Source organism: Brachyistius frenatus, unplaced genomic scaffold (genome assembly GCF_029030835.1).
Source record: "Brachyistius frenatus isolate BFR_SWC_R1_liver_20210118 unplaced genomic scaffold, ASM2903083v1 Contig_4, whole genome shotgun sequence".
NCBI lineage: Eukaryota > Metazoa > Chordata > Actinopteri > Embiotocidae > Brachyistius > Brachyistius frenatus.
The window spans coordinates 2,376,202-2,397,500 of NW_027210603.1; the positions used below are offsets into that span (position 1 = coordinate 2,376,202).

The 21,299-nt window shown below is 44.9% G+C and overlaps 1 protein-coding gene across 5 annotated transcripts in view; it reads right to left on the reverse strand.

Annotated features, from left to right (window-relative positions):
* The window catches only part of srgap2 (SLIT-ROBO Rho GTPase activating protein 2), a 56,384-nt gene that overhangs the window by 8,846 nt on the left and 26,239 nt on the right, over positions 1-21,299 (reverse strand). For 4 of the 5 annotated variants that reach the window (XM_069710228.1, XM_069710204.1, XM_069710212.1 and 1 more), the window contains exons 2-14: positions 17,349-17,541; positions 12,167-12,329; positions 6,797-6,859; positions 5,341-5,556; positions 5,091-5,219; positions 3,447-3,668; positions 3,272-3,373; positions 2,956-3,153; positions 2,386-2,470; positions 1,503-1,530; positions 1,222-1,252; positions 365-425; positions 62-139 (exon numbers count right to left, since the gene is read on the reverse strand). In XM_069710228.1, coding sequence (XP_069566329.1) covers positions 62-139; positions 365-425; positions 1,222-1,252; positions 1,503-1,530; positions 2,386-2,470; positions 2,956-3,153; positions 3,272-3,373; positions 3,447-3,668; positions 5,091-5,219; positions 5,341-5,556; positions 6,797-6,859; positions 12,167-12,329; positions 17,349-17,541 — 1,569 coding nt within the window. Of the gene's footprint in view, positions 1-61; positions 140-364; positions 426-1,221; positions 1,253-1,502; positions 1,531-2,385; positions 2,471-2,955; positions 3,154-3,271; positions 3,374-3,446; positions 3,669-5,090; positions 5,220-5,340; positions 5,557-6,796; positions 6,860-12,166; positions 12,330-17,348; positions 17,542-18,532; positions 18,755-21,299 lie in introns of those variants that run through there. The other variant, XM_069710220.1, reaches the window with a different exon arrangement.

Sequence of the window (21,299 nt, forward strand, 5' to 3'; positions counted from 1 at the left end):
CACAAGATAAACACATTTTGTTAAAAAATACTCATGTTTCCTCCTGGATTCATGGTCTTACCTCTCTCAAAGGCATTCTTGATGTCATTGACTTCCACCTGAGAACCTGACACTCTGAAGATTCCCTCATGCTGCAGGCCTACACACACACAAACACAAACACACACAGATGTTGAAATCAATACCTTTTTTTATTGTGAGGATTTTGCAATTTCAGAGATTTTATATTTTTGTCATTTAAATGGTAAGTGATTCCCAGTTCAAACTGATCTGGGACCAATCACACTCTGCATAACAACGCAACCAATCAGCGCATCAAAAAAGACCATGCTAAACCTATCACATCACTGGAGACTCTCCTCACCATGGCGACTGATGAAGCGGATGCAGCTCTCAACCATCAGAGGAATGGCTTCACCCGAGTCCTAAAACAGGAGGAGAGGAATCACTCATGTGAGAGGAGGACATGACGGGAGGCTGGTGCACTTAAAAACATTTAAAAAAATCAAAACAAAAACACAGCCAATCTCTCTCCTCAACATGTCTACATATGCATCAGCGCACACATTCAGGAGGAATGTGGGCACCAGGCGTGGGGAAGAGACGGTGGGCGCAGTACCCAGCTGTTGCTAGGAGACGGCATCTTTTCCTTTTTCCCTTTGTTTGTTTGGGGTTTCCAGAAATCTCAGGGAGGTGAGGAAATGCTGGATATAATACTAGACGATATGTGTGCCAACTGTCAACACAATTGTGGTTTTATATGTTAAAACTATAATTTACAAAATAACAATCAACTGATTTTACTGTAACGCTCGCAGCCAAAACACAAGGCACACCACCAGCAGGGGGAGCCACAAACATTAGCATCCCCCATGGAGCAGTTTCCTTTTAATCACTAAGGAACGATTCAGCTGCAGACATAAATGCATATATTTGTGTATTGTGTTAAATTAATCTGTGATAATAACCAAAGTGCTGTCAGAATCTATCTTGGAGCCAATACGTTCTGTGGGCAGCGAATATTGTGAGAAAACATGTGGCTCGAGTTAAAAACAAAGCTGCAGTGACTCCGACCGAAAAGAAACGCACACGCACGCACGCACACACACACACACACACACACACACACACACACACACACACACACACACACACACACACACACACACACACACACACACACACACACACACACACACACACACACACACAGATAATTACCTGCTTCCGTACAGCCGAGTTTCTCCGTCCACTATAGACAGAAAGTGGAGAGAAAGAAACGGCACTCTGTCATTATGTCTCCAGAGAAAGTCTATTTATACTCACAACTCTGGTAACGCTCTATTTGTACTCACAGACACATATGCCCATGTGTTGAGAATATCTATAAACAGTGATGAGGAAAATCATACCCCTGGCTGCCAAGGAATCGAGCTTTAACGCTGTTATGGTATATGCAAGTGTGTGTGTGTGAGCATATTTCCTTCCTTCGCCACACCTACCTGGCAAGGCAACAGTCAGTCTTCTGACCTGAAGGAGGGATAAACAGGAAAAAGAGGGACGATGGGGGGACAGAAAAGAGACACAGAGATAGGCAGTTATAGCAGACAGGATGTGTGAGAAAACAGCATCACATGGATCAGAAACAGCAAGAACTTCCCACTTTGAGCATCACACACACACACACACACACACACACACACACACACACACACACACACACACACACACACACACACACACACACACACACACACACACACACACACACACACACACACACACACACACACACACACACACACACAATGACACAAGAGGTCTTCCTGTAAGGTTGTGGAAACACTGACACAGTCAGCCCAGAGGAACACCGCACACATACATTTAAATAAACAGCTGTATCCACATATGGTCACTGTGACCTACCCCTCCGCTCTCTCTCTCACACACACACACACACACACACACACACACACACACACACACACACACACACACACACACACACACACACACACACACACACACACACACACACACACACACACACACACACACACACACACACACACACACAGCTTGTGATTATCAGACATATTAAAGTCGTTCTGCTTCTCTGCATGTGTCCCACTGCACTATTTATCTCTCCGACTTGCTCCCCATTTATCCTCCAGGCATCGGACCTTGTTCTAACTCCATCCCCCGTCCTACTGTAAGGGAGCTCCCAGTGCACACACACACACACACACACACACACACACACACACACACACACACACACACACACACACACACACACACACACACACACACACACACACACACACACACACACACAGATGGGAAAAACAAGGGCAGTGTCTGAAAGGCATGAAGGACACTCACTCTCTCCCAGGGTCTTCTCGATGAGGTCATGCTTGGCCTCCAGCTTGGTGATCAGGTTCCTGCCTTCCAGAAACTCCTTCAGCTTCTACAACACACAGAAAAAACACATGCGCTTGAATCACAATGTGTTCCCATTGCATTCATATATGATGCCTGAAAAGCACACAGATTTCAGTCCCTCCAGGATTTAGCAGGTTTTTTTTGTGGTTGTTGCAATCAAAAATGTTTGATTTACTTGTAATTTGCGGAGTTTTAAGTGATTTTTTTTTTTTTTTTTTTTAAAGCTCTACCTGATAAACAATGACATGTAATGAATTCCAGTGATAATAATGCTGCACATCACAGAAATATTTTAGTTTTAACCTTTTATCTAATCTTTTATTGAACCATGGGGCTCAAACTTATCAAAAACCTCAGAAAAGTGACGTAGCTTTACAGAACAGACAGTCTGCTTGAATTTGCGTTAATTATTATGATCTCTATTTCCTGGAGAGACTGAGCTTCGTCAGTTAGAAGATTGATGCCACTGACGCTTCTGAAAGTGAATTGATGACCATAATTTGAACTGACCGTGAAGTAAAACTGCTCCGTCTCCTGCTGATTGGCCCGTCGCTTCGCCAGGCTGGGTTTGCTGAGATAGGATTCGCTGAACGTGGACTTGACCGACTCCATGCTGTTGCTGTGGTGGAAGCACTCTGAGACATCGTAGTCCTCCACCGTCACCATGTCCTGAATGGTGGACAGAGTGGCCTCCATGGTCTTCTTCACCTGGTGGGCAGTCAGGAAGACACAACGAGACACAAAACAAAAGCTGTGATTAACAAGCAGGACAAAAGGTGGAAGAAGAAACAGGTGAATGGATGATAAAAGCAGAACGTTGGCCGACCTCCTCGTTCTCTATCTTCAGAGTGGAGAGGCGGGACTGCAGCTGCTGACATCTCTGGAGCAGCTCGCTTTCCACTGGCTGCTGTGCACACATCACTCCCATCTACAAAAACATTAACACATTATAACACTGGGACTCCCTCGGACACAAACGAGCACCGGCACTGGAGCCGTACCGTGTCTCCCATGTGGGACTGGAAGTCGAAGCGAGCTGGCGGGCAGAAGACGTTGTTGTAGGTCTCCATCAGTTTCTGTTTGTCCCCGTTGGGCTCCAGACTCTCGGCGGCGCCATCCAGTGTCTCCAGGCCGGTGTGTTTGGACGTCTCTACATTCTGTTCTGCAGATAAGTAGGTCCTCAGGGCGCGGTGCAGGCTGGCATGGTAGCCCAGGTCACAGCACTGTCACACACACACACACACACACACACCAAGTTAGAAAAGTAAGAGAGTTGGTCAAAGTTGTCGGTAAAGAAAACAGCAAAAAGGAAATAGTTTGGAGTTTTGTCGCCTTGCATTGCCTTGTACATGAGGACTGAAATGACGTGCAACAAAGTCCTGAGCTGGCTGCTAACATCTGCAGTGTCAGCAGAACGTTCAGACACACTGGATTTTAACTGCCACTACTATTTAAAGGTCCCATATTTTACAATTTTACACTGCTTGTATTTGCAGTCTTGATATGCAAAAGAAGATATTTTGTAGTTTTAAGTACCAAAAAAAGCTTCTCTGAAGGTCTAACGAGAACAAGCGATTTTGTGTCTCTGTCTTTAAAGCTGATTGATATTGACATCAATCCTCATTTCTGAGCGGCGCAGGTGGAGGCTGAACACAGATTTTCTACAGACTTGTAGTTTACAAGTTCAGCCACGAAATACCTGCTCTGTGTTATCTTACGAATAAAAGGATGGGCAGTGGGCCGCGCTGAGGGTGGAGATATGCCATGAGTGTGGATTTGTGACATCACAAACTTAGTCCAAGTTCAAACGGCTTCTCTAAAAAGCACAGTTGCTGAATACAGTCTGTGTGAACTTGAACAGTATTTACATGGCACATAAACCTGCTTTATAACAAAAAAAAAAAAAATGGAAATCTGAATTTATACAATATGGGACCTTTAATAGGTTTGAAAACTGCTGCAATGCAACGTTTCAGATGTCATATGATGTATCCCTGAATTTATCATTTCATTGTTCATTGTCAATCAATCAATAAATGTCATTAAGACATTTACATAAACATTATATCAAGATGCACAGTGCATACTTTACAACCAACTGTCTGTTCATCAGCTCACTGATTGATCATATCATTATTACTGCTTCCTTAATTTCCCTTTACAATCAACATGGAAGCATTTTATCGAGCTTTTAGCTCCTAGAATCGAAAGAAAAACGGTCCATTTTTTAAAAAATTTTTTGCATTGAAAAAACACAACTGATATAATAAACGCAACCGACCACCCAGCAATATGTGTATCAGATCCTTTAGGAGTGAACACCTACTCTAGACTGACTCATCAGTGTTATTATCAAGCAGAAAATAAAGCGGCCTCCTTGCTATCTAGTTGTTTTCTCAGCAGCAGCTGTGTGCAGGAGACCACCGCCCACCCTGTGTGAAAGATTTAAGAAGAGACCAGTCTGCTGCCTTCATTAGGAGCACTGAAGTTAATGTGAGGAGACCAACCGAGGGGACCACCGCTGGCTCAAACGTCGCGACACTGGGACACACATGAACACACACACACACACACACACGCAGCCCATAATAACCCCTACAAATGTAACCCGCTCCCGCAGAGTAAGACAGTGTGTTTATACTCACATCGATGATGTCGGCGAGGTCATGGATGTAATACTTGAAGACACAGCCGTTGGTGGCCTCCAGAGCGAGCAGGTACTCATTCCTAGCCTTGATGGCCTTCAGCTTGTTCTCTGTGTATTTAGCTTGTCTCTGATGGGAGGAAGAGATAGTAGAAAGAGAGAGAGAAAAGGAAAAGAGTGAATTAAAAAAAAAAATCTGGCATAGAGCACCTCCCCACCTCCTCCCACCGGGCCGGGGCTCCTTTGCTCACCTTCTCTTTCATCTTCTCGATTTTTTTGACACTGGATCGTCGGACGGGCTTCTCGTCGCTCTTGATGCTGGCCAGGGTGTCGGGGGAGCGCGGAGTCTGGCGGTCGTCCTGGCGACCGGAGCGCCCCATCTGCTTCTCCTCCTGCTTCTCCGCCTCCTTCAGCTTGGACTCGGCGTTGTTGCTGTCGGTGTTGTACATGTGGTACGTCTTCATCACCTGGGGAACAACGGCCGAGATGAACATGAGTGTGCGTCTCTCACCTGGCTGCGGATCAAAAGTGGGATTATGCCAGCCAGCATCGTGGGGAGAGTGAAGCACTGCAGCACGATAGACTGAATCTCCAGCAATGACATCGCACAATATTGAAGGGAATGAGTCACACAACAGGCCTTCACTACGCAACACTGCTGTGCTCAGACGTGTTGTGCGCGTGTGTGTGTGTGTGCAGTGTCAGCCTTATTCCACTGACCACCATCAGAGCCATCATTATACTGCTCGGCTCAAAACCCTCCGACAACACAGCAGACAGACGTGCTGTTCCGTCCATGAGTATTGCTCGCCAGCGTCACTCAAACCAGATCTATTTCTATCTCTTACTATAGACTGTAATTACAGTGTAAGACTTGCTTTTATGGGCCTGCTTGAGCCAAGGCTACACGCTCAGTTGCTGTAGTAGAACCCCCCCCCCCCCCACCACCACCACCACACACACACACACACACACACACACACACACACACACACACACACACACACACACACACACACACACACACACACTGAAGCCAACTCCAATTGCCTCAGTCCTTTTGGCAGCACCACGGACATGTGGAACCGGGCGCTATGATGCCTGGGATCATGTTAGAAGAACAAAACAACAACAGACACTGAGGATCAGCAGGTTCATTGTTAAGCATGATGACTTTTTAACATTGTAGCATGGTATCGTTGTCTAATTAGCTCTAACTACAAAGTACAGCTGAGGCAGATGTCATTATTAGTCCTCCAGGCAAATTCTAATCTGATGATACCACTAACTGAAAACTGAAGGCACCATTAAAACTGGACAAAAAAGTTCATCGGAAATCAAACAATAGTCAAGAGACATTTCACTCAAACCTGCTGGTGGTTCTAAATGAAAGTCGGGGGATCACTAAAGTCGTTGCAGCCAAGTTGTCTTGTTATTGTATTTGTGGTGTCCCCTTGTACTTGTACATGCAACTTTAGTATGTTTTATCTTTGGTTTAGAAATACGGTGTGAAATAAAGCAAATATCAGCAGTTTTAAGGTCCCATAACATCTGCCCGGAACAAACTGTTAAACCCTCGCACTACACGATAAAGCTCGCTCCCCATCGGGCTGTTTCAGATGCAAGAAATTTCAAAACGTAGTTATGGGTTCACATGTGTGTGTAATGTTAGGTGGGGTAAGGGTGTGGGGGATGGGGGCTCCTTACCGTGTAAAGCTCATTAAGAACTTTCATCAGGTCCTCTTGCAGCTGAACGCCGACCTCTTTGCTCTGAAGAGACAGAAAGAAAAAGACTAATGTAAATGAGCAGTCCAAACCGTAAGCTTTACATAATAACTCCAGCTACACGGTCATCTCCAAATTCAATCTGTACCCCCTCAGCCATGTGCTCAACCAACTGTCCCTTCATAAATCAGGACTGGATTATCTGGCCCAACGGGGGCAGGGAAGGCACTAATCCAGATAAATGAGCGAGGCAGTGATGGACTTGATGTATGTGGAAGGAAGTTGCAGATGCCGATATCTAGATTGTGGCAGGAAAAAGGCAAGAAGACAAAAGAGTCACAGGCAAAGGGAAAGAAGACAAAGCTGAGAGGGAGGATGGAGAGTAATACAGCCGCTACTGTTCTCCAGACTTCCACGTCCAGACTCTCACTAAGGACACCAATCAACTTGGTTTTAATGTAGGTGCAAAGAGAAGCACAAATTAGCCACTTTACAGTTTGTACAACATCCAGTATGACACTTTCTATTCTTAGACTCCAATTGGAAAAAGAAAAACTCCCCCAAAACATCAGGAAGAGCCGCAGATGATGGATCTCTGTATAGACAGGCAATAGATGTCATCACTGTGCGTTTAAAATAGATCAATGCAAAAAAATGTAGAGTAAGTAAGAACAATCAAGATGACAAATATATAGGTAGATATATCTGTATGAAGAATAGCTCCACGATCTTGAGAAACTTCCATCTGCTAATATAAAGAATATATTCCAATATAAATAAAGAGGACATCCCAAACAAGCACTCCTTTCAGAAATATAGGAGAAAGGAAATAAAAGTACATATGGGGAGAAAGACAAAAACAACATGCACACAGGGAAACACAGAGAGAGAGACAGAGTGAGAGAAAGAGAGAGAGGGGGGGGGAGAGAAGCTGGACGTCCTGGAAGACAAAGATCTAGATCAAAAACATCTGGAATGAGGCATCGACCCCCGGGGGAGAGGAAGGTCCCAGGAGGGTTGATGGACCAGCACAAAGAAGCCCGAGCAAAAGGAGAATAGGTACGAGAGAGAGGGAGACAGAGCCTGACATAATAATAAAAACTGAGCGAATGTTAAGGCAAAAATCAATTTTAAGTTTAATTTTAAAGGCCTCAACAGAATCGGAGAGTCTGACGTCTGCATTGGACGAGATAAGAAACGGCCCTGCAGCCTGCTGGAGTCTTTTTATATCCAGGTACAGATAGGAAGTCCTGGGTTCTGGGAGCAGAGAGCACAAGGTGGATTATAAGGTTTTAGGAGATCAGAAAGGATGAAGAGGCATGGCCAATTCAAATTTTGTACATCACCAGAAGCCCCTTAAAGTCTGATCTGACGTGGATGGAGAGCCAAAGAAGGGAAGCTGAAATTGGTGTAATCGGGTCAAATTTGAAAGTTTTAGTTTGAATTGTAGTTCAAATATTATAAACCAGGAAAACAAATTTTAATAATCACATTGGACATAAATTACTGTCTCTAAAATCAGCAATCGAAAGTCAGAATCTTAGAAATTCTGGTGATTTCTTGAATATGCCGACCCATAGAAAGGGTAGATTTAACACCAAGAAGAGTGTTAGCTGTCAAACTTTGAGAAATGACGCCGTTGTCGAGTTCACTTTACTTGACATCCAAATTTTCAGCCTTTATAATCACGTAAAGTTGCAGTAAAACAAAGCGAGAAAAGCAAAGGGTCAAGAACAGATCCCTGAAGTACTCCAATAATTATTCTGAGTCCCTGAATCAAGGAATGTTGTTTTTATATAAAGGCCCATCTTCACAGTCTTTAAACTAGTGCGGACAGTGACAGTTGTTGGTTCTGAAGTAACTGAACACGAGGGATGATTTAGTCATTTTTTCAAATATTTTTTGTGTTGAAATAAAATATTAAAAAAAGAAAAAAAAACCACAACCCATGAAGGGCAAGCAGCTAAGAAACAGCTGCTTTGCATGAAGTAAGGATATAATTTATTGTTTCTGTCTATGTGAGAGAAATGTATTGCTTTTACAGCGTACATGGGTGTAATTCAATGCACACTCGTGCCTTTGAATATTAAAACCTTCCAGTTTTGATTTACTCCGTTTGCATTCCAGTCTCCTGCAGAAATGCACGACAGCATGTGTTTCCTCAGTAAACAATATGTAGACCTTCTGGACTATCAAGTTTGAGTTTAAAGTTTCACCCACACCTTGTTTAGCAGCCAAAACAACATGGGCATTGGTGTAGCATGAAGGGGAAGGCTTCAAAAAACATTTGGTTAAAGCAATGTTACAAACAAATCAGTCAATTCCAGATTGTGCTGAAGAGTCAAATCCTTTATCCATAAGTCCTTTAGACAGTAATGTGAATCTGCTTTTATTATCTTCAAATTTGAAGAGGTACAATATATACTTTCACACAGATGCACATGTCAACTTTATACAAATTTATGCAAACAAATTAAACTGGTTTCAACTGTAAGCAGACAGGTAACAGACGGCAGAGAACAAGCTGGGGAAAGTTTAAAGTAGGAGAGAAAAGAAGCAGAGAAAGTAACAAAAAACAAAAATGGATGAGGAATGCAGAGTGAAAGCAAAAGCAGATTTTGCCAGCGAATGTAGAGCATCTGTCTTTTCCTGGAAGAGCGTACAGGAGGGGGAGGGGGTGGGGGGTGTTGGAGGTTTATACTGTAGGTGGAGGAGAAAAGTGGAGAAAGGGAAGAAAAGGGAGGTCCATATTCTGATGAAGAGAAGTGGGAGGGTAGTAGAAATCATATTTGAGAGAACCACAGAGAGCAGAAAGGTCAGGAAGAGGGGTGTAGAGGGGGGGGGGGGTGTACCTGAGGGACACAGTGTCATGGGATGAGATTTAAGGGAGCACAACAGATGAAAGGAGGGAACAGGATAACAGGAGTCGCCCCGCCTCCGCTCTTTTAAAGTGTTGTTGGAGGCTCATGTTAGGTGACAACGACCAGACCGCAGCCAATCAAAAAGCCATCGGCCCCGGCAGAGCCCTCCTATCTATCAACTGTGGATGTTGACCTTTGGACTACTTGTTTCGCCCGCGGCCATCTGGTTTGGCTCAACAATAAAACAAAAAAAAACACAACAGAAACTAAGCAGCATGCTTTGTTAGCCCTGACGTCTGCGGTCCAGGTTGAGGTTGTGTACTCATTAATACAGTTTGATTCGTGAGTGCTCTCTCTGTGGAAGTGACAGAATCTCTCGCTGCGCTAACAGGATCATTCAGCACCGCTTTCCACACCGGATGGAAGTGTCTGAGATGAATGTGCCAACTTCTCTAATAAGGGTTGTGGTGTGCATCTTCATCAGTCCAGTGTGCAAGTGTGTGTGTGTGTGTGTGTGTGTGTGTGTGTGTGTGTGTGTGTGTGTGTGTGTGTGTGTGTGTGTGTGTGTGTGTGTGTGTGTGTGTGTGTGTGTGTGTGTCATGGCCCCTGGCACTGCTGGTATTCATGCCTCTGACTGGAAATGTTATAAATGAACTAATTATCTACTTAATTAGCCATTAGAACATTTCTGTGTGTGTGTGTGTGTGTGTGTGTGTGTGTGTGTGTGTGTGTGTGTGTGTGTGTGTGTGTGTGTGTGTGTGTGTATTTGCACGCACACGGTTTATGACCCAGACATGATGGAAGCAACCGGCATGCCAAACAACAGCTAGCTGAATAAAAAAACCGATCAAATTACCATGAGTCAGCCAAGACTGAGAAGGACAGAAGAAGAGAGTCTTTTTTTTTTTTTTTTTAAGTGGTGTATCAGACGGGCAGTGAAACGAGGGTGGACCTTCGTGTGTGTTCTCATCGCCTGTGATCATAACTGAAGTTCAAAGACGACCTATCAGGTTGGAGATCAGCAGCCGTGACATTTCTCACACACACGGCTTCACTTTCCTGTCTCTACACACACACACACACACACACACACACACACACACACACACACACACACACACACACACACACACACACACACACACACACACACACACACACACACACACACATCTTTCTATACTTGTGAGGGCTTCTTCCTGATTACATTCTTCCTCTGCCTCCATAGTCTTTAATATTTGAACCGAGAACTGGATGTTATGTTGACTCCAGATCAAAGCTATGATTTCATCCTTTGAATCAGGCAAAATTACCTCATCTTGCATAAAAGGTGGCATGTAAATCAAAAGATGAAAAGTAAGAGGTTGTTTTAAATATATGATCTTTACATAATTACCTCTTACAGCTTGTGTATATGTCCATCAGGAAGATGAATAACCGTCTCCCAGGGGAGGAGTCTGCTTCGGAATTTGTTCTATCATATATCTCTCTCTCTCTCTTCTCGGTTCTTTGCTTCTCTATCTTTTTTTTTCTTTTTTTGGGATTCTTCCTCCACATTTCCTCTTTCTTGTCTCTTTTTTATCTCTCAGACTACAGAGGCGAAGATCAGAGGAGACAAGAACAAGGCTTCTGTATGAAACACAGACAGTATAAAGCCTCCTGGCTTCAGGCTCAGCTGCCTTGTTGTCAGTCAAAGAAAATCAGACGAGACAGAAAACAGATGCCGTGGAGACGGACGGACACGGCACAAATGTCACGTGGATTTCACATATCGGGCTACGGCTGCTGAATTCTCTCGTTCCTTCCTTGGTTGAAGCGGAGGAGGAACATCCTCATACCGACCAGCTGCACCTTTTTATTGTTTTTTTTTAAATTAATTTCAATTTCAGTTTCAGCAACTTATAACAGCCAAATTCACTATTGTTCATCAATTTCTTCAACAAAATTAAATTAAAGAAAACATAATTTCTCCACCTTAAATATTAATAGTTGGACAAGAGCAAACATGACTTAGAAAAGGATTACAAATGTGAATCCAAATGTGAAACAGAACTAAACAACAAAAAACAAAAGAGGGAAACTAAGGAGTTGTGTGTGTGTGTGTGTGTAGTGACAGGAGTGTATGTATGTGAACAGTGAGGTGCATTAAGTTGGGAAGACAGGGACACAGATATAATTCAGACCACTTCAGTGTGTTTTTATAATAATAGCAGGGCACCATATCGAGGAACATGTTATTTGTTCCATCAGCTGCACCTTTTTAAAACACTAAGAGGCTTTGAAATAAATGTAATCTCTAAATTAAATTACACTGGGAATAAAGAAGCAGACTGAAGCTCTGATGTGTGGATGTGGATGTGTGTGTGTGTGTGTGTGTGTGTGTGTGTGTGTGTGTGTGTGTGTGTGTGTGTGTGTGTGTGTGTGTGTGTGTGTGTGTGTGTGTGTGTGTGTGTGTGTGTGTGTGTGTGCGTGCGCTTGAGTGTGTGCTTACCTTCTTGAAGAGGCGCCCCGAGTCCTCGCTGATCTGTGCAAACCGGGGGATGATGTTGTTGAGGTAGAGGTCGGACAGGGTGGCGTGGTCACGGCTCTCCCTCTTCACCTGCAGCAGCAGCAGGTTCCAGCAGTTCACCGGAGACAAGATGCTCTGCTCTTTCCTGCACACACACACACACACACACACACACACACACAGAGAGAGAGTCTTAAGACGTATTCAAGGACCTCCAAGTCTCTTTCATCTTCTACATTCCCCCTTTCATCCTGCACACACAGGTCGACTTTATTCAAACTGTTTAAGCAAAGTGCACAAAAACACTCAACACAGTCTGCACAAAGATGAGACATGGCAGTGGGATAACAGACGGAGAGAGATAATTCCAAGTAAGATTCAAGCGTGCACGCGCACACGCACACACACACACACACACACACACACACACACACACACACACACACACACACACACACACACACACACACACACACACACACACACACACACACAGGGTGTGTAAGCCAGCCCAAACAGGGGATTCAGCCAGGGTACAAAACCCAGCAGGAGGAGGCGAGGCTCCCCTACGAGCACAGCTGTTGCAGAAAGAAATAAGAGAGAGGAGATAAAGACAGCGAACTAAGGGAGATCTGAAGGCTGCGATCAATTCACTGACTGCATCACAGTTTAATACTGTTGCACTGTTGTCTTTGTTTTCAAGAGCCCGTAAAGTCGTTACACAAATGCAGGGCTGTTAATGCCGTGCGTAAATGACAACACAACCACTCTCACAGGGTGTATACACAGTGTATGTGATTGTGTGTGTGTGTGTGTGTGTGTGTGTGTGTGTGTGTGTGTGTGTGTGTGTGTGTGTGTGTGTGTGTGTGTGTGTGTGTGTGTGTGTGTGTGTGTGTGTGTGTGTGTGTGTGCGTGTGTGCGTGTGTGGTTTGAGTTATGGATGATCCACGGATGATCTAGTGGGTAAAATGGATTATGAGTGAGTGTAAGTGGATGAAAGAAGGCCTTTGTGTCGTTAAGAGCAGCTTTAACTGGATAGAGAGAGCAAAGAGCTGCGAGGCATTTACATCACACACACTCACACGCGTGCACACACACACACACACACACACACACACACACACACACACACACACACACACACACACACACACACACACACACACACACACACACACACACACACACACACACAGACAGATGGAGGTCAGGGAAAGTAGAGCAGTGACCCGAGCATACACACAAAGACAGAGAAAGTCTTTGATTTGACTGAGGGCTATAGAGTAGGGGGTGGTGTGCACGGTGTGTGTGTGTGTGTGTGTGTGTGTGTGTGTGTGTGTGTGTGTGTGTGTGTGTGTGTGTGTGTGTGTGTGTGTGTGTGTGTGTGTGTGTGGGGTAAGAATCAGATGAGATGAGTCAATGACGGTGATGTGATGAGTTGGTACAGGCTGTCACTGGTCAGATGGTCAAATGACTAACTGACTGACGAAAATAAAAAATAAAAAATAAAAATCCACCTCCACACCTATTATAAAACCCCAAAACTGAAACTTTCCGTGTGACGTATGTTTGAAGCACTGGTCATGTGGACATACATGTGTGTGTGTGTGTGTGTGTGTGTGTGTGTGTGTGTGTGTGTGTGTGTGTGTGTGTGTGTGTGTGTGTGTGTGTGTGTGTGTGTGTGTGTGTGTGTGTGTGTGTGTGTGCGCGCGCATCACTTTCTGTTCCAGCTCTCTGTTTCTTTTCCGCTGTCTGTCTTCACTGGTTGCACAACATGCTGCAGTTCCTCTATTTATCTCAACGAGCTCCATGTGACATGTCACCCTCAACCCACCTGTGGTAACCACGGTGATGGCTCTGCTGCACCGGGTGAGATATCACCCAACTCTCTCTGACCCTCAGTTATCATGAGGTGCACATTGAAATGTCATTGGCTCCCCAAATGTCACATGGTGGAGATGCTGCTCCATATCTTTTGCAGATTTCTCTCCTGCATTGAATGATTTTTCTTATTTCAGCCCTGTGGTTATAATTTCCTGTAAAAATGCATGTGAGGTTAATTTGAGTTCAGTTAGCGGCACTAAATGATGCAAATGTGTTAATGCATGTGAAACCAATGAGCAGAACGGACTATAGTGGTTCGAACATTTGCTTAAATATATCAGAGCTGAATTAAAATGAATGTTTTCTTATGTATTTGAAACTGTGATTCGATGTGGATTTAGAAAAAAACTATTTTTTTATTTTATCGCTATTTTCCAGCAGGAACAAACACTGTAAATGAATACAGACCCAACAGATGCAAAACAGCAATTTTCAGGGCCATGTGTGGTCAAACAGTCATGTGATCAGATCCCAACCACACTGAGTTGATATGTGAGCTGAGCATGAACAGCAACTCTGGCTGAATATTTAGCATAAAGGTGGTCTTATGTTAAATGTGTGTCCAACTTGTGAGGGCTCTTCCATGTAACCAATCTGTCTGTCAGCACACACCACACACACACACACACACACACACACACACACACACACACACACACACACACTACCATGTAACTGCCCCCCACCCCGACTACTGCTGTATGCAGTCTGCCAAATAGTGCAAATACCGGGGGGTCTCCACGGGATCCACACACACACACACACACACACACACACACACACACACACACACACACACACACACACACACACACACACGCACGCACGCACACACGCACACACACACACACACACACACACACACACACACACACACACACACACACACACACACACACACATTCAGACATGCACAAAAATACACACACATAACCGGAAAATAGCTGAGATTCCAGCGTGGCACCCGGACTGAGCAGCAGCAGATGCAGAGAGACTCTTAAACACAGATGTTGGAGGAAGAGAAACGCAAAAGGACAGCAGAAAAATACATGAAAATTATGGCTTCAACATTTGTCAGTCGGTGCATGTCGTTTTTTTACTGACATCTTCATAGATCATGCAGCAGCATCGGTAGCTGACCTGTTCCACCATATTTTATTCTCCGTCCGTTTCCCTCCCCCATCATGCAGCGCAGGGAAACACACTCTGCTACTGTCTCAGTATTGATCCGAGTGTGTGTGTGGGCGCGGGAATTTTTGTGTGTTGGGTGGTGTGTGTGTGTGTGTGTGTGTGTGTGTGGGGGGGGGGGGGGTATGTCCTCGCGGTTGGAATTGGGTTTCGTTTAGAGGACCTATTGATCCCTTTTAGTTTGTGGCCGTGTGTGTGCGTGAGAGAGAGCACTGATGTGTGTTTACTCCCAGCAGAGAAATTCATATTTCTGGACGCACAAGAAACGAAAAGAAGAACAGAGCGGGAGGGAAAAGAGGAAGGTGGCTGCCGAGGAGGGAAGTCAAAGAATGAAAGAAGACCAGAAGAGGATAAAGTTCCTGTCTTTGGTAATATTGAAAAATGGAGTGAGTCAATCAGTAAGTCAGACAAATGTTTCCGTCGATAGAAATGAGCTACTAAAACATCTAATAATAGTTAATAATAATACAAGTTAAATTAAATGATACAAATCAAAGCTAGCAACCAAAGAAGTTTTGTAAATTTAAGCAGTAAATTTTACAGACATACTCCAAAACAACCGTTGTAGATAGAAAACATTAACAAAAAGATCATTTAGCATCCGAAAATATGGGATTCTGCTGCTACATATGTTGATTGCTGGATGAATTTACATTATCTGACAGTGACAAACATTCATGTGTGTAATTCATCTGTCATAAAGCCTTAACTGCTGCAACAAAATTAGAAAAATGTGTTAAATTGTGTTTATATTGTAATTAAATGCTCATATTGTCTCGCATTGGATGAAGGACTGGTATCTACAGAAGGGTTGTCTCTTTTTAAACCGACAGCACAATTTTTAAGCATAAAAAATTACTGATGACACACAGCTGTCCCACAAATCAGGACACACGTTTCTCGTGTCTCCATTGATTGGATGTATTAATGATACAGCAGTAATGATGACAGGAGCCTGCAGCCTCTTCAAATCAGTGGTAGTGATCAATCATTAAATACTTTTCCATTGAAAGAGTGTCTACATTACATAAACCTGATTTCAAAACATCCTCAGCCGTTTTCTAAGTCACTGACTCAAAGACGGAAAAGTGAGATTCAAAGAGACACAATTAGCTAATTGGAAAGTGCCCTTAATTTATTCTGTGGTAGCTTTGCCAAATTCATGGAGCGTGTGCTTTATGATTAGCAAGCAGTTGAGTGAATTCTTCCTCCCGCAGGGAAACAGAGTTCTCTCCTACATACCAAAAAACCTGACAGATGAATTACAGGAGAACACACTGAGCTGCAGTCTGTGTTTGTATTTCGTATATAAATAAAGAGAGAGAAAATCCCTGTTCGGGCAAAATGTCCACTCACGGCACGACACGACAAAATAGTCAGAGCACAAAATCACCACCTGGCCTTTCCTGGAAAAAGTCTCTTTTCTCTCTCTACTCTTCTCACTCTTCTCACACACACACACACACACACACACACACACACACACACACACACACACACACACACACACACACACACACACACACACACACACACACACACACACACACACACACACACACACACACACACACACACACACACACACACACACACACACACACACACACACACACACACGCTCACGCTCACACTCACACACACACACACACACACACACACACACACACACACACTCACACACACACACACACAGATAACTCGGTGTTCCGATGGATTAAACTGAATGGAAGCTATGAGCGATGTAAGTCTGTATTTCACGGACTCTCACACCAACATGAACTCGATCAGTGTCATTTTCTTGCCTGTCTGTTCTTCTTCTTTTCTCAGGAAGTCACCAGTCTCTGACACACTCTGCTGTTTTAAAATACCTAAATAAGGAACTGTGGTATTTTATTTGGAAAGTCCAAAAGGGAAAGATACAAGCTGCCTCTCCCACTTGAAACTAAATGCATAGTTGTAACGTGTGTGTGTGTGTGTGTGTGTGTGTGTGTGTGTGTGTGTGTGTGTGTGTGTGTGTGTGTGTGTGTGTGTGTGTGTGTGTGTGTGTGTGTGTGTGTGTGTGTGTGTGTGTGTGTGAGTCGTCTCGTACTTGAGTATATGGTCCTTGGTGCTGCGCGTCTTCGTGAGGAACCTCTCGGCCAGCTTCTCCAGGTTGCGGCTGTAGTCCATCTCTATCTCGGCCTTCTTTCTGAAGAAGTCCTGCAGGTCCTGAAGCAGCTGGACCCTCAGCTCACACTGCTGGTCCAGACACTTGAGCTGCTCCACCAGCTGGGCTCGGATCTCTGCCAGAGTAGAAGGAAAAAGGAGAGAGGGTTCGAGATGAGTTCAACTTTTATGTTAACTTTACTACGGCTGCAACTATTCAAGGTGTAATCAACACGTTGAAGCAACAAAAGACAGCCTGGAGATTGTTTGTTGCCCTGCATTTCTCAAATCAAAGGCTTCTGCTCAGAAAACTTTAACACACATTCCTGCTGAGTGTCACAACCGTGTGTAAAATGGTAACGTCTGTAGTGTTTTGCTCTTTTCCAGCTGATGTGGATGAGTGGAAGCTCCGGTGAAACACCTGGTAAAGCCTGGAGTCGCAGATGAAACCCATTCCTCTCCCACCACTTCGTAAAGCACAGATTGACGAGTGTGCAAGCACATCAAGTGTGCATGTGTGTGTGTGTGTGTGTGTGTGTGTGTGTGTGTGTGTGTGTGTGTGTGTGTGTGTGTGTTGCCTGCAATCAGATATCATCTTCCACACACAGATCTCCAGAGGCAGTCATTTATCCCAGCTTATCACTTTTCATTTTCCTCCTGCCTCCCTGCCCCCCCTCCCTCCTCCACACTGCTTTCCACTCTGGCCTCAAATTAATAGAGCACTCAGAGCAGACACACACTCAGTTACCATATTCAATCACTGGTTACAAAAAAAACTCCTCTGGAGAATCCTGCCCGCTGCGGCTATGGACCGACACACACACACACACACACACACACACACACACACACACACACACACACACACACACACACACACACACACACACACACACACACACACATAGAGGTGATAAACTGGATCAGTGCTGACAGCTGACAGATTAATGCTATGTTCTCATAGCTGCCTGCCAATGCTGAGTAGGCTGTGCATGCATCCTTTTCAAGAGTTAAGAAACAACAGAACACACACACACACACACACACACACACACACACACACACACACACACACACACACACACACACACACTTCTCCAGCTCCCAGCTCCATCACGACTTTCCTACCTTTACAACGCTGGCTGTAGAGAAAGCGGACAGTTTTGGACTCCATCCTGTCTCACGCGGACTCCCGACACTCAATATTCACACACACACACACACACACACACAGACACACACTCGTTTCAGACACACTCTCTCATGGAGTCAGCCGCTCGTCCGGGCCGACAGCGACTGTTGATGCTGCCTTTGTGTTGAACAGCTGAGAGCGCAGTTTATCATTGACCACAAAGAGAAGTGGGATATCTAAATGTGTCTGTGACAGCTCCGCTCCTCCCACTTCTCTCTCCCCGTCTCATAAACACAGACCCAAACATTGTGCCACCAGCCGGTGTCCGTGTCCGTTCACTCCTTCTCTGCTGATTAAAAGGCCGCAACGGAGGAGTTTTGTGGCACCGCATCGCAAACAAACGCAAGCGTGCAGCCTGCGTCTGCGCTAATGACCCGGTGTAAATATTTGCTTTGACAACATGTGTTGTTGTCTTGCGGTCAGTGTGTATGTGTATGTGTGTGTGTGTGTGTGTGTGTGTGTGTGTGTGTGTGTGTGTGTGTGTGTGTGTGTGTGTGTGTGTTTGTGTAATTTGCTCGTTGCACCGCGTTGTTAACGATTGGTGAGTGAGTCAGTGTCCCCACCTTTTAAGGCTGTGACACTAAACCTCGGGATTGGCGGCCTTGTAATTACACAACAACACCTCATGTGAAAACAGGCGTCAGAAGGTGACAGAAAACATACGGTAATCAGTGTGGAGACAGCTTGAGGGGTGTAGAGGTGGTGGTGGTGGTGTTGAGGAGGGGGGGGGGGGTCAACAGCAGTCTCATGTGACCTCAGTGTTTAGAAAGCAGGTTTAATGAGGGGGACATTAATTTAATAGGGAGGCCATGCCCTGGGCCCTGAAAGCCTTTTGACGCCATGCTCCATTTATAAAATATATGGCTCTGTGGCACGGCTCACCCGCAGCTCTCCACACTGAAAACCCCTGTTGGTGTTGGAACTGAATTTCCCTTCAGGGACCGTCAAATAAGATCAGTGCAGGTCTTCCCCCTCTTGGTCTCGTCCCTCTGTAATGGTCATCATCCCCGAGCGAGCAAGTAAAGCGGCAGGATGTGAGGTGGAATGTGACGCCTCCAACCCCCTCCAGACAGCAGGCTGCTCACATTTTCCAGGCAGCGTGGAGCAGGTCTTGTAATCAGGCTCTGGGATTCTACTTTACTGATGCTCTCCTCTCCCTCTCCCCCTCCCTCCATCCATCCCTCCATCCCTCTCCTCCTCCGCCTCCCTCTGTCTGCAGAGCTATGGGGATGTCTGGCTCTGTCTGCAGGAGCCATGTCCATACACCTCCATACACCATTTGCAAGTCTGCAAAAGCAGATGGCTGCAAACTTTGAAGCAGCGAACCCTCTCTGTGGGGTTTTTATTTTACCGCATACAAGCACACATTTAGCACATTTGTCCACCTATGGAAGTGACATTACTGTCGATTCTCTCAGTCTTTTCTTCTTTTTTAATATGTCTGTGATTTTTTTTTCCTCCAGCTAATGCAGCTCCATCCACTCACGGCAGCCACCTGTTGTGTTGTTTTGGTACTCGGTGGTCATCATGTGAGTCAGTGACATCAGGGCTTTCATATGTCTGGCGCTCTCTTAGAGAAGAGTAACATTCAGAAACAAACATGAAATCTGAGGAGTTAAATGTCTCTTTCAGAGCATTTCACCTAAACCTGCCCCCTCCTATTCATCCATTATTGATTAGATTGCTTATTCTGAGCCTGAGAGAGGAAGACAAATAGAGAGATGATGGATGGAGACCGCTTAAACACAGGCCAACGGCAGGTCAGTGCCTGCAGCAGGTCTGGGTTGCCTCAAATCACACAAACCACAGTCACACATGTTTCTGCATACAAATGTGTGAATGGATACCCAGAAGGAAATAAATATGCTGCAACACAACCAGTCGCATGAAATGCCCAAATCCCATTTTGGCGAGTACAATGAAAAGGCTAAAAATAGTTTTCCTGCAACATCACCTTTTTGTAGCTGCGCTCGGTTCTGCAGCACATTCAGCGCCAGCTTTAGGGCTTGTTTTGTTGGTAGCTGACGAGTGATGGGCTGCCCTGGATGCTGCTCTGCTCTGGCCTAGATACAGAAGCCACACATACTGCTGCGAGGACTCATTATACCTGAAAACACCCCGGGCAATGGGCAAAACACACACACACACACACACACACACACACACACACACACACACACACACACACACACACACACACACACACACACACACACACACACACACACACACACACACACACACAGCAATGTGACACGGTGAGTCCAAGCTGTCACACGGAGCTGTTTTGACAGTAGCTCTCCAGCCTGCTGCTCTTGGTAGCCCCACCCCAGATCTGTCCTCCTCCATTACCATATTATTGCTGTAGAGGCACACACACACACACACACACACACACACACACACACACACACACACACACACACACACACACACACACACACACACACACACACACACACACACACACACACACACACACACACACACCTATATGTAGGACAACTGTTTCCAAGTGGATGTGGATGAGTGTTTGAGGCTTGAACTGGCTGGAGACGGAGCGTGACAGAGATGACAGACACAGTCCTGATAGATCTAAAAGATCGTTTTAGTTTATGCAGTCACAGTGTCATTATAGGTATGTGTGTATGTATGTTTAGGTAGATACAATTTCCATTGATTTCCTCTGTATATTACATGACT